Genomic DNA, 12,525 nt, shown 5'->3' with positions numbered 1-12,525 from the left:
CATACTATTTGAATCATCAAATTCATATATCATATGTCTTCTTATTCTCTAATGGTATGCTTGGTACAACTTATGTCACACATGACGTGGCCACATATAATGCCATGTTTCCTATTTTGCCCATGTTTTATGTGGATTACAGAGTGGCACCACTGTACCTGGCTAACTGCATGGAAGGCGCTCAGTAAATACAGGTTGATTAATTGAAAGTACTCAGTTTCAGAAAGAGCCTTCACTGGCATAGACCAGAAGTTGGCAAACTTTTTCCATAAACGGCCAGATAGTAAATATTTTTCACTTTGTCGGCCATATGGTCTCTGGTACAACTGTCACAACTACTCCACTCTGCCACTGTAGCACTAAAGCAGTCATAGACGATATATAAATAAATGGATATGGCCATGTTCCAACAAATCTTTCCTTTTTTTAAAATTTAATTTTTTTACTTTGAAATACTTATTAGTTAACAAGAAGTTGAAAAGCATATATACAGGGAGGTTTTGTGCACCCTTCACCCAGTTCCCCCAGTGGTAGTACTATAATACAATATCACGATACTTCAGGCAGGGATTAAAACCTATAACAGAATAATAAATGTTATTTCCACCTTCCCCAACTCCCAACCTCTGATCTCACACCAGTTAGGTAAGTCATGGCCAACGAGAGCCTGCTGAATTGAGCCAAGCTCACTATCAGGCTATCACGCTCTTTGTTTCCTAGGTATCTTATGCTTTTTACAGCTTGAACTATAAAGTTGATGACTAGAATATGCTCACCCAAGAAGCAAAGCAATTTTAGCTCTGCCAATCTGAGCTAACGTTTCATAATTTTAATCCCCATATTTTCAATTAAGAGATGGAAGCATCACATTCATCCATAAACAAAAAGGAAAAAAAGTAATTTCTTTAATGTACACCTGGGAAAGACAACTGTAATCTGTATCTGTAGATTCAAACATATTGCAATTTAATTATCAGAGCAATTTAGAGCTACTATGAACATGATAGGGAGTGGAAAAGTTGTTTCATTTTTTGTTCGTTTTAAATCACAGTGTTCCATATTTTTTCAAAGACTGAAATCATGGCATTTGGCACAGTTTTGTTAATTATAAAGGTGGCTCACCAATCTCAGATAACCTAGTAGAGCCAAGAAGCCAAGAAGGTGATTAAGTTTTGTAAAAATAGGTATGATGACTTCAGAGATTAATTTTTTGTCACATTACCTAGAAAAATGAGAAAGAATGAATTTTCTTTAAAAACAATGCAAAGCAAAAATTAATTGTTCTGGTATCTCAATTAAAAAATCCTCTGTAGTGTTCTGAGAATAAGATCCAGGGTTCCATCTATATTAACATTTTTTTACCAAGATAATATATGAACAAAGAATATTGAGAAAAAGATCCAGGGTTCTACCCATACTTCGTTTAATTCATATAAAGACTACTAGAAGTGAAATGGACTACCTGAATAAATCCAGAACCCTCAGCAAAAAACTAAACTTAAGATGTTAAAGTAAAACTTTGCTCCAAAAATACTAAATAAGTTTCCTGCTTGTCTCCTCCCAGCCCCCCACTCTTGAAGTGACTGTGGACGTCAATAAATAAAAGTAATTTTATGGGGACTTCCCTGGTGGTGCAGTGGTTAAGAATCCACCTGCCAATGCAGGGGACACGGGTTAAATCCCTGGTCTGGGAAGACTGCAAATGCTGCGGAGCAACTAAGTCCATGTGCCACAACTACTGAGCCTGAGCTCTAGAGCTCGCGTGCAGCAACTACTGAAGCCCGTGCGCCTAGAGCCTGTGCTCCACAACAAGAGAAGCAACTGCAGTGAGAAGCCCATGCACCCATATGGAATCTAAAAAAAAAAAAAAAAAAAAAATGGTTCTGAAGAACCTAGGGGCAGGACAGGAATAAAGACACAGATGTAGAGAATGGACTTGAGGACACGGGGAGGGGGAAGGGTAAGCTGGAACGAAGTGAGAGAGTGGCACTGACATATATACACTACCAAATGCAAAATAGATAGCTAGTGGGAAGCAGCCGCATAGCACAGGGAGACCAGCTCAGTGCTTTGTGACCACCTAGAGGGGTGGGATAGGGAGGGTGGGAAGGAGATGCAAGAGGGAGGGGATATGGGGATATATGCATACGTATAGCTGATTCACTTTATTATACAGCAGGAACTAACACAACAGTGTAAAGCAATAATACTCCAGTAAAGATGTTTAAAAAAAAAGGGGGTAGGGAGGACTGACTAAACTGAGATATTGAATAGCTATTGTAAAATATGTGTGCTATTTTCCTTGCAGTAAAAAAAAAATAAATTTAATTTAATTTTAAAAATGTTAAAAAAAAAAAAGCCCGCACACCGCAACAAAGAGTAGCCCCCACTTGCCGCAACTAGAGAAAGCCCGCGCGCAGCAATGAAGGCCCAACACAGCCAAAAAAAAAAAAAAAAAGCAATTTTACGGACACAAATAACTCCCCTTACTTAAAAGGAAGGAAAAAGAAACGGGTCAAAGCCAAGTCCGCACTGGTATTTGAAACAGTTCTATGCTTCTACTTTTTATTCCTGGTAAATTTATTTCAGAGGGACCAAGTAAGTTGTCTTATAATAGGTATGAACCCAAGTAAACAGAATATAGATATACAAGTTCGACAGAGAATTGTCTGCTAAATCTTTACATTCAGAGGATCAGATCATAAGTAATAATTTACAATCAGATCCATAAGTAATACTTTAATTTTTAATTAATAATTTAATTTTGAGCTGCTGTCAAAGCATGCTTATTCCTGGAAAAAACAGTTGATCTTATTGACTGACATTCTGGTATACTTTAGGGTTAATTAAATAAGCAATGAGGCAAAGTAGCCAATGTGCTGTAAGATACAATTTTTCTATAGGATTATACTTCAAAATGATTTTATACTCAAACCAACCAGTTAAGTGAATAAAGTCAGAGAAGTTGGTAGCTCCTGTATAAACCCTAACATCTTTTAGGAAGATTTAAAAATTCAATCATGACTGGATTGACTTTGTAATTTATGATCTGTTAGGCTAAAGCTGTGGAATTAACTCAAGAATTATACATTACCAAGTACATAAAGATGTTGATTTTAAATGTTATTTTTGCATAAGTTTACTTACCGCCATATAAGCATTTGTTCCAACATACGTCTTGGCTATGGAATTCACCAGCTATGAGACAAAACAGTCTGTCAGAACAATATAAAGATAATGTGGAAATAAAATGGGCAATTATTCCTCATTTAACTTACAATCATCATTTCTATAAATCAACTAAAAATTATATAAAAAGGAACAAATTTATCTACAAAGGCATCAAAAATGATTAAATCTCTTTTCTTTTGAATGTGATTTCCAACTTAAACAAGCATAGCATTACAGTTTATAGCAGATAACCTTAAACAATTCACTTAAGCAGGATGCTTATCGCTTTAGCACCCCAAACCCGCCTGATATAAAAAGTCAATTTGAAGTAGAATTTGAACACACTCATTTTTTAGTCAGATGGTCAGGATGTGAATGAAGCCTCATGCATTACTAGAATGAAACGAACACTAAATACGCTGGAGGGATAACAGACTTTGACAACTCATAATACAATGATGACCTTCGCTTTGGTCTTCGTGTTTGGCTGGGAGTAAAGGTGGCTGCAATTCAAATCAACATCACAGCACGCTCATGGGTCACTATCACCAGGGTTCTCAGGGGAGGCCCAAAATGGAAATTAATTAAAATTTGTGCTGCACATTGTAATGGCCCTCCACCATTGTTGCTCCCAATATTAATTTTTATTGTGGGCCAGTTGGGCTCCCCAGGCACAGCTCCCACTCTGCCCTCCCTTTTGTCTGGCCAAAACGCTTTCATATCAAAGCTGCATATCAATGAAGTTTGCTATTCGTAAGTAGTAATTACAATATCAGCAGTTTTTACTGTCATTAAACAATGAACAATCATATTCTGATGAAGGAAACTCGCTCAGAGATTAAAAATGAATAACATAATCCCAGCCAACGAGAAGATGCAGAGTTCTGTTTGTCTGGCAGCTAGGTGATTTTTCAATCCAGAGAGTAGAATGAAAATAGAAAGTGGATGTTACAGAGGAGAAAGCAGATCGGCAGGAAAAAGAGACCTACCTGAGTGCTAACTCCAAAATCACACAGCTTGACTTGTCCTCTTGTGTTTACCAGCATATTAGAGGGCTTCACATCTAAAAAGGGACCAGAAAAATCCATGTCACTAATTCCATATCTACAGTGCTTGTCCTAAAAAAAGCACACATGCACACCACACCATATTGCAGAAGTGACATCATCTGTTCAACCTAGAATTCTAACCACAAATTTAACGCAAAGCATTTTACCTGGAGGCAAAATGTAAGGTCCTAACTCCCTCACTTCCAAACATTTCTGGTTTCTATAGAAGCAAGGGTTTATTTACTTCACGTGAAAGTCAAATAAAATCTTGGCTTCCAACAACAGTAAATACACCCAATATCCTACTCCAGCTTTCAGGAAAAGTAAATAAGAAAATGTAACCTTCCTGCAAAGAATTTGTACAGAAATGCTTAGTTCTGCTCTCAAAGTGAAACTGCTCCTCCCACCTAAGGAGCAGTAAGGCCAAAGGGAAGCCAGCAAGGAAAAAAATCATTCATATGTTTGCTGGTAACAGATGATATCTGGTTGAAACAACAAGAACATGAATGCAGTTCTGCTATTTCCTGGTTTTACGTGCTACTTCAGATAATCCTCAGAAATTGATCTAAAAGATGTGTAAATGTGTGTGCATGCGTGCACTTATCAGTCTTTGTTTCATTTATCCTTCTCTTCCCTTACATCATTTCGACTGTTGTTAGAGTTAACAAAAGAACTGGCACAGCTTTTGCCAAGGCAGTCCGCTAAATAATGACACAAAGCGTTTCTGTGAAGCATCGTCAGTGACAACAATGGGCCTTTTCAGGAATTCAAGGAGCCCACAAAAACCATCCAAGCAGGATAAGAGCACACCACTTTTGATAGTACAGAACAGCACCTGCTTCAATGCTTCATCTTCAGTGGCAAAAGTGGTCAAGAACAGACAACTTGTTATATTTAATACAGCATATAACCTTAATTACCCCCAAACTAAAGACTCATAATTTTTATGTAACATCTAAAAACAATCTGTGAGTTAATCTCACTCTGTCCCTCCACCCTGCAAAAAGTATCTTACCAAAAGTAGGTACTTAACTCAAACTTCAAGTTCAAACTCAGTAACCAACGATTATGGAACACTACCTACCATATGACAGGCATTTTCTCATACATGTGCTCATTTGGTGTTGCCTGACGGACACTAGAATGTAAACTCCACGAAGGCAAGGACTTCGTCTCTTTTACTGACTACTATATTCCAGTCCCTGAAGAGTGCCAGGCATACGGTATATGCTTAGTAAGTATTTGTTGAATAGATGAGATTAATGGAAACCGTGAACACACAGTATTATTTTGTTAATGATACTGTTGTGATCAGGGGTTAGCTGTAGACCACATCTCTGTAGCATGCCCTTTCAGGTAAAACACACTGTATACTTCCTTTAGGGGGGCTTTCTCTTTGAATACAGGTCAGTATGCCCAGGCAGGTGTAAGCTTTTTCAACCAACTCGTCTCTCTGCCTCCAGTTTTCCCCAATTTCAATATAAACCTTATACCACCATCATATTAAATATACTTTCACTCTATCACTTCTCTCCTTGAGGAGGAAGTAAAATATTCCCTGACCTCCCCCGTCAACCCCAGTGTGAACTCCTTAAGAATAGGGTTGTGCTTTCAAATATGCCTCAATAGTTTGCACAAAAAATATACATCATAGACAGCCACAGGAGACACTCAATAAATGTGTGCTGAACTGACAGAAATGTTAGGCTCTACAAAGCTTGGTCTTATTTTCCAAACCTAATTCTCATTATAAGCCCTCAACTTTGAATATTTTTCTTTTGGACAATCTTCTCTTTTATATACTGATACCCTTAAACCATTCTTAAGCCATACATCAGATGGAGACAGATAAAGAACAAATAATCTGAGCTCCTGGAAGAAGGAGCTACATGGAAATCACAAGGTATGGTAAAATGAACAAATCCTTAGCTTTAATCAGACACACATTTGACTTAAGTGGATCAACAGAGAGGGAAAGAATAAAACAACAAAATTTCTAGATTATATTCTAAAAGGCAAGGTGTAAATAAGAACTTTATGGCATTTTCAGCTCTCCAACATCTTTTTTTACTTACATGTAATCCTACAGCATGACTTTGCACATTCACCTTTCAGCCTAGCTTTCAGGAATACTTCGTGTATGAAAAAGCAGTAGACATACAGCCATCCTCAAAACAACCTTTGTATTCCGACTAGACTGTTTTAGTCATTGTCTCAAAAGAAAGAAACAAATCCAAAACACGCCATTACTAAGCCTTTGTTCATGCTGTGTCCCTGACCCCAAACCACCTGGGTTTAGAAACCCTTCCCTGATATTTTTTGACTGAATCCTGCTCATCCTTCAACTCAAGTACCCCATCTCCCTGTTGCCGTACCTACTCAGGCCATCAAAATCGCTGCTCCCTTTGAACTGCTAAAGTATTTACTGTCTGTACCATTTGGAACTGAGCAAGTGACATTTTTTTTTACTAGTAATTACCACATTTACTGTTACAGGTATCACCAAGTAATAAGTTCACAGGGTAGGAATATGCCTTATACATTTTTGTATGTATCCTGTTGGAGCATATTATCTTGCTCACTAGTAGATGGCTTTCTAAACAATATACTAAATTTGCTAATATAAGTGTTCCAAACCCAGCAACATCATTTTAACATAAAAGACCCCTTTAAACAAAATCAATGGATTCAGGCTAGAAGACAGAAGACTTGGATTTTAGTCTTTTGGGCCCTGCCACAAATTTGGCATATGACTTTGGACTAGCCATGTGACATTTTAGTTTTCACCTCTGTAGGGAGATAATAAAAGTTACAGTATCAATCTTTAAAAATTGTGGGGATTAGATGAGATAATGAATGTAAAATAGCTTTTAAACTGTCAAACACTCTATAAATATAAGATATTATTATTATCCACTGGCAATCAACCAAGCAACGAAAAGTGTTATATTTTATGTTCAGAAAACAATTTCTGTGCTACTGCAATAAATTTAGGCTGTATTTGGGTAAAATACTAGTTAAAAGAAAATAATTTCAAAAGTCCAGTAAGTAGAATGATAAAACCAATTCAATGCTTATGAGGGGGCATATTTGCCAGACTGTATGTACTCATTCACTGACAAGGCCACTGAACTGGTCTCCCTATTATTACACTTGCTCTACTAGAGTCTGTCTTGAACACAGCAGCTGAAGTGCCCCCTTTAAAACCTAAATCAAACCATGTCATTTCTCCGCCTAAAACCTCCAAGGGCCTCCCAACTCAAAGCAAAATGCAGCCCTCATGAAGGTTTCTAAGGCCTTCTCTGAACTGCCCCCCTACTACCTCTGTACTCTCATCCTTCCTACTCCTTTCCCTGCCCACTCTGCATCTCACTGCCCTTTTGCCAGGCATGCTCCCTGCTTTGTGGCTCCATATAACTGGAATACTCTGCACCCATATATACATGTATGGCCTGCTCCTTTACTTGTTTTTAGGTTTCTGCTCAAATGTTACCCTTTTAAGAGAAGCCTTCCTCAACCACCCACTACGAACAGCAATATCTTCCCACCCCCGATATTCCCTTTCCCTCTTCCCTGTTTCAGTGCTCCTCATAACACCTAGCACCACTGACACCCTATATTTGTACATGCATACATGTCCCTCTCAGTCCTCCCATTTCGAAGGAAAGCTCCATGAATGCAGAGATGTGATCTGTTGTGTTCACTCCTATATCTATAATAGTGCCTGGTATGGACTAGAAATGATATCTGTTGAACAAATGTTGGTGAATGAATATTTCCACTAAATAGATGGGCAAACATGTGCACCTGGAGATGCATGAATTTGGCCTGAGAAGGAGTTCCATCTTTTCCCACTCAATGGCATATACTTCAGAATAAATACATTTCACTATTAATGAATACATTTGTGAATGATATTTTTCATTCTGAGAGGATCTGTGGGCATTCAAAAATACTCACTCAACAAATATTCACTGACGCCTTAGCATGTGCCAGATACGACAGTAGGTGCTGTGGAGAGAAGCATGAGTAAGACCCACCTCTGCCCTTCAGGAGAGTGTAGACCAAGGAACTGCTGGTATATATTTTGACCAAAAATAGTGCACATGAGATTTCAGGACAATAACATTGCTTATGTACAATCTAAATGGGATTTGCTTCCTATAATAAAAACAATGAGAGTTATATAACTAAATAGCTCCCAAGTCTGGCTGTGCATTTAAAAACAAAAACAAAAACCTTGTTTGGTTTTACCTCAGATCTGCTGATTCAGAAACCAATCTAAAACAGTCAGGTCTTCAGGTCAGCACTTAGAAAAGACCAACATAATGGGCTGTATTTCCCTCTGATTAAACTGCTGGCAAGTTCAGAATATCTGAAGAGAAATTTCATCTATTGTTTAACTTTACTTTTTAAAATCAATTTTATTCATTTAAAAAATCAATTTTATTGCAGTCATTTTGAATATATAGTTTAGTGACTTTGACAAACATATACATCCATATACCCACACCACAATCAAGATATGAAACACTTATATCACCCCCAAAAGGTTCCCCGTGCCCCTTTACAGTCAACTCCACCCTGACCTCTGGCAACTACTGATTGGTTTGTTATTTTTAGATGATTTTTGCCTTTTCTACATACATCATAAACCCCATATGTTGTTATAATTTTTGCTTTAAAAAGTCTGATGATTAGTGTTTGGATGGTACCTCTCTCTCACTAATATTTAAAATGGATATTTTGCAGACAGTACACAGCTGGGTCTTACTTTTTCGACCAGTTTGACAATTCGTGCTCTTCACTGCCCTATTTAGACCATTCACATTTAACGTAACTAGTGATATGGCAGAGTTCAACTCTACCATCCTACTATTTGTCCCATCTCTTCTTAGTTCCTTTCTTCTTTCATTGCCTTCTTTTGGACTAGATGGGCTCTTTTTAGCATTCCATTGATCTCTACTATTGACTTCTAAGCCAGAAGTTGGCAAACTTTTTCTGTAAAGGACCATATTTCAGGTGTTGAGAGTCACGTGGTTTTTGTTGTAACTACTCAATTTTGCCACTGTACTGGAGAAGCAATCACAGGCAATCTGGAAATAAATGGCATGGCTGTGTTGCAACAATCTTTACCAAAACAGGTGATGAGCCAAATTTGACCTGTGGGCTAAAATTTGCCAGCCCATTTGAAGGTTTGTTTTTTTTTTTTTTTAAAGGCTGTTCTAGGATTTACAATATGTTTCTTTAATGTTTCACTGTCTACTTTCAAATAATATTAGGGTATTTAATTTATAATGTAAGAACCTCAGAACAGTATGCTTCCATTTTCTTCCCTCTCATCCTCTGTGCTACTGTTATACATCTTTCCTCTACATATGTTATAATTGCCACAATATGGTGTCCTTATTTTTGCTTTAAATAATCATTAAAAATTTTTTAAAAATATATTTTATTGAAGTATAGTTGATTTACACTGTTAATTTCTGCTGTATGGCAAAATGATTCAGTTATACATATATATATATATACATTCTTTTTCATATTCTTTTCCATTATGGTTTATCACAGGATATTGAATATAGTTCCCTGTGCTACACAGTAGGACCTTGTTGTTTATCCATTCTATATATAATAGTTTACATCTGCTAATCCCAGCTCCCAATCCATCCCTCCCCCACCCCCCTCCCTCCTCCTTGGAAACCACAAGTCTGTTGGCGAGGCTCAATTCTTGATTTCCATACATTTCTGTCATTCCTGACTCCTAGACATATGCTGGCCTGAGAGCTACAGTGCTCAGAAGGGTACGTGACATCTTTGGGACCCCAAGACGCAATGAAGGACCCTGAGCCCCTTATGAGAGGTAGCATGGCAAGGCTGATGCCAGTGTCAGCACTACGTGCCCACAAACCTGTCAACTCCAGCACTTCCCAGGGGAATGTGGGGCTGGGAGCAATGGCTTTGGAGCTAGAGCAAGTGTGTCAGCTGTTGTAGTGAGTGAGTCAGTATATGAATGAGGTTTAGATCAGTGCTCAGTGAGTGAAAAAATTTAAAAAGGTCTTTTATATATCTACATGTATACACTATTCCTGGTGCTATTTATTCCTTTGTGTAGATCTAACAATCTATCTGGTATCATTTTCCTTCTGTCTAAACAACTTCCTTAACATTTTTTATAATGCTGGTCTATTGGCAATAAATTCTCTCTGCTTTGTTTGCCTTAAAAAGTCTTTATTTAGCTGTTATTTTGGAAAAATATATTTACTGGACCTAGAATTCTGGATTTAAAGGTTTTTTGTTTTTTTCAACATTTTAACAATGTCTTCCTGTTATCTTCTGGTTTGCATAGCTTCTGACAAGAAGTCTGCTGTCATTCTTATTTTTGTTCCTCTCTATTTAATGTATTATGTTTATTCTGAATATTTTAAAGATTTAAAAAATCACTGGCTTTACATTTTTAATTTTGATGTACTTTGGTATGGTTTTGTGTACATGCTGGTTAGAGTTTGTTAGGCCTCCTAGATCTCTGGGTTTATGGGTTTCATCAAATTTGGAAAGTTTGGGAGCATTATTTCTTCAAATTATTTTTTGTTCCCTTTTCTTTCTCCTTTCCTTCTGAGACTCCAGTTACATATATATCCTAGACTTCTTGATACTGTTTCAAAGGTCACTGAGGCTGTGCTCATCTTTTTAGTCTTTTTTCTTTACAGTAATTTTAGATAATTTCTATATCTCTAACATCAAGATCACAAATCATTTCTTCTGTGGTGTCAAATCTACTGTTAATTCCATCAAGTGAAATTTTTACTTCAGATATTTTACTTTTCATATCTAGAAGTTCGACTTCATTCTTTTTTCTGTCTTCCATCTCTCTCCTCATAATGCTCATGTTTCCCATTAAATCCTTGAGTACATTTATCATAACTGTTCTAAAGTCCTTGTCTATTAAAGGGAGAGTCCCATTTCTATTGACTGATTGTTCTCCTGCTTATGGTCTTTCATCCATTATCAGAAGAAAAAAATTTTTTTCACATACTGATTTTTATTTAGATGCCAGGTATTCTGAATCTTATGTTGCTGAGCGAATTTGTTGTAATCCTTTAAAGAGTGCTAAACTTGATACTGGCAGGTGGTTAACTTACTTGAAGATAGCCAGATCATTTTGAGGCTTATTTTGGAATTTTTATTTATGGAAAGCCAGAGCAATCCCTACTCTAGGGCTAGTTTAGCCCATCTATTAAAACATGACCCTTCTAAAGTCTCTCCTGAATGCTCCAATGTATCCAAAAAGGTCTCTCTCCTCTGGCTGGTTAGAATTTTTAAAATTCCCAACCTGGGTAAGCTTTGGGAATTGTTTAGCTTACAGACCCCCAGAAATTTTCATTCCCAGACTAACTTTGTAAGATATCACCCTACAAAAGCAGAGGTTGATATTCAGCCAAAAATTCAAGGAGAGTCCCACACAAGTTCTTGAGCTCTTTCTTTTTGCACAGTTCCTGCATCTCTAGGATCCTGCTCTGTAAATTTTAGCCCTTTTGGCCTTCTTGACAGCCAAACTCTCTCTCTTCAGCTCAGTAAGATCTTTGGGCTCTGACTGGTTCCCCTTCCTTATGCTGCAGTCTGGAAATTGTCTCCAGGCTTAAAACTTGGGTGATCATAGGGCTCCCCTCATCTGTTTCCCTTCTCTTCAGGATCACAGTCCTGCACTGCTTGTTATCTAATACCTGAAAACAGATGTTTCATAAATTTTGTCTAGCTTCCTAGTTCTTTTTGGTGGAGGTTCCACAGCAGCAATTCCTTCCTGGGTAGAAGTGGAACTATCCCTTTATTTCATTTATTTATTTATTTATTTATTATTTTTTTGGCGGTACGTGGGCCTCTCACTGTTGTGGCCTCTCCCGTTGCGGAGCACAGGCTCCAGACGTGCAGGCTCAGTGGCCATGGCTCACGGGCCCAGCTGCTCCGTGGCATGTGGGATCTTCCCGGACCGGGGCACGAACCCGTGTCCCCTGCATCGGCAGGCGGACTCTCAACCACTGCGCCACCAGGGAAGCCCTATCCCTTTATTTTAAAATTCTTGTTTTTTTGTCCTTTGTTCACTGTTTACACCTATATTGTAAGCTGCCTCAAATCCTTTTTTGAAATAAATAGAATATAATAATTAAGACTTTATTTAGTTAGACTAAATCTGAATTCATGTGACAGAATTTGAAGCAAATGGAATCCTTTTAAATGTTGGAATGAGGACAGTTCCTCTGATTTATGTTTCACTTTATCTGAATAAAATACTCCACCTTATACCTGA

The 12,525-nt window shown here is 37.6% G+C and overlaps 1 protein-coding gene across 2 annotated transcripts in view; it reads right to left on the bottom strand.

Moving 5' to 3' along the window:
- Positions 1-12,525, bottom strand: part of MAP2K5 (mitogen-activated protein kinase kinase 5) — a 259,237-nt gene that overhangs the window by 110,894 nt on the left and 135,818 nt on the right. For both annotated transcript variants that reach the window (XM_081228777.1, XM_081228778.1), the window contains exons 14-15: positions 4,161-4,234; positions 3,148-3,198 (exon numbers count right to left, since the gene is read on the bottom strand). In XM_081228777.1, the coding sequence (XP_081084903.1) occupies positions 3,148-3,198; positions 4,161-4,234 (125 nt within the window). The remainder of the gene's footprint in view (positions 1-3,147; positions 3,199-4,160; positions 4,235-12,525) is intronic.

This window comes from Mesoplodon bidens, assembly GCF_964165515.1.
Source record: "Mesoplodon bidens genome assembly, chromosome: 3".
Taxonomy (NCBI): domain Eukaryota; kingdom Metazoa; phylum Chordata; class Mammalia; order Artiodactyla; family Ziphiidae; genus Mesoplodon; species Mesoplodon bidens.
This window is presented reverse-complemented; position numbering and strand designations above follow the sequence as displayed.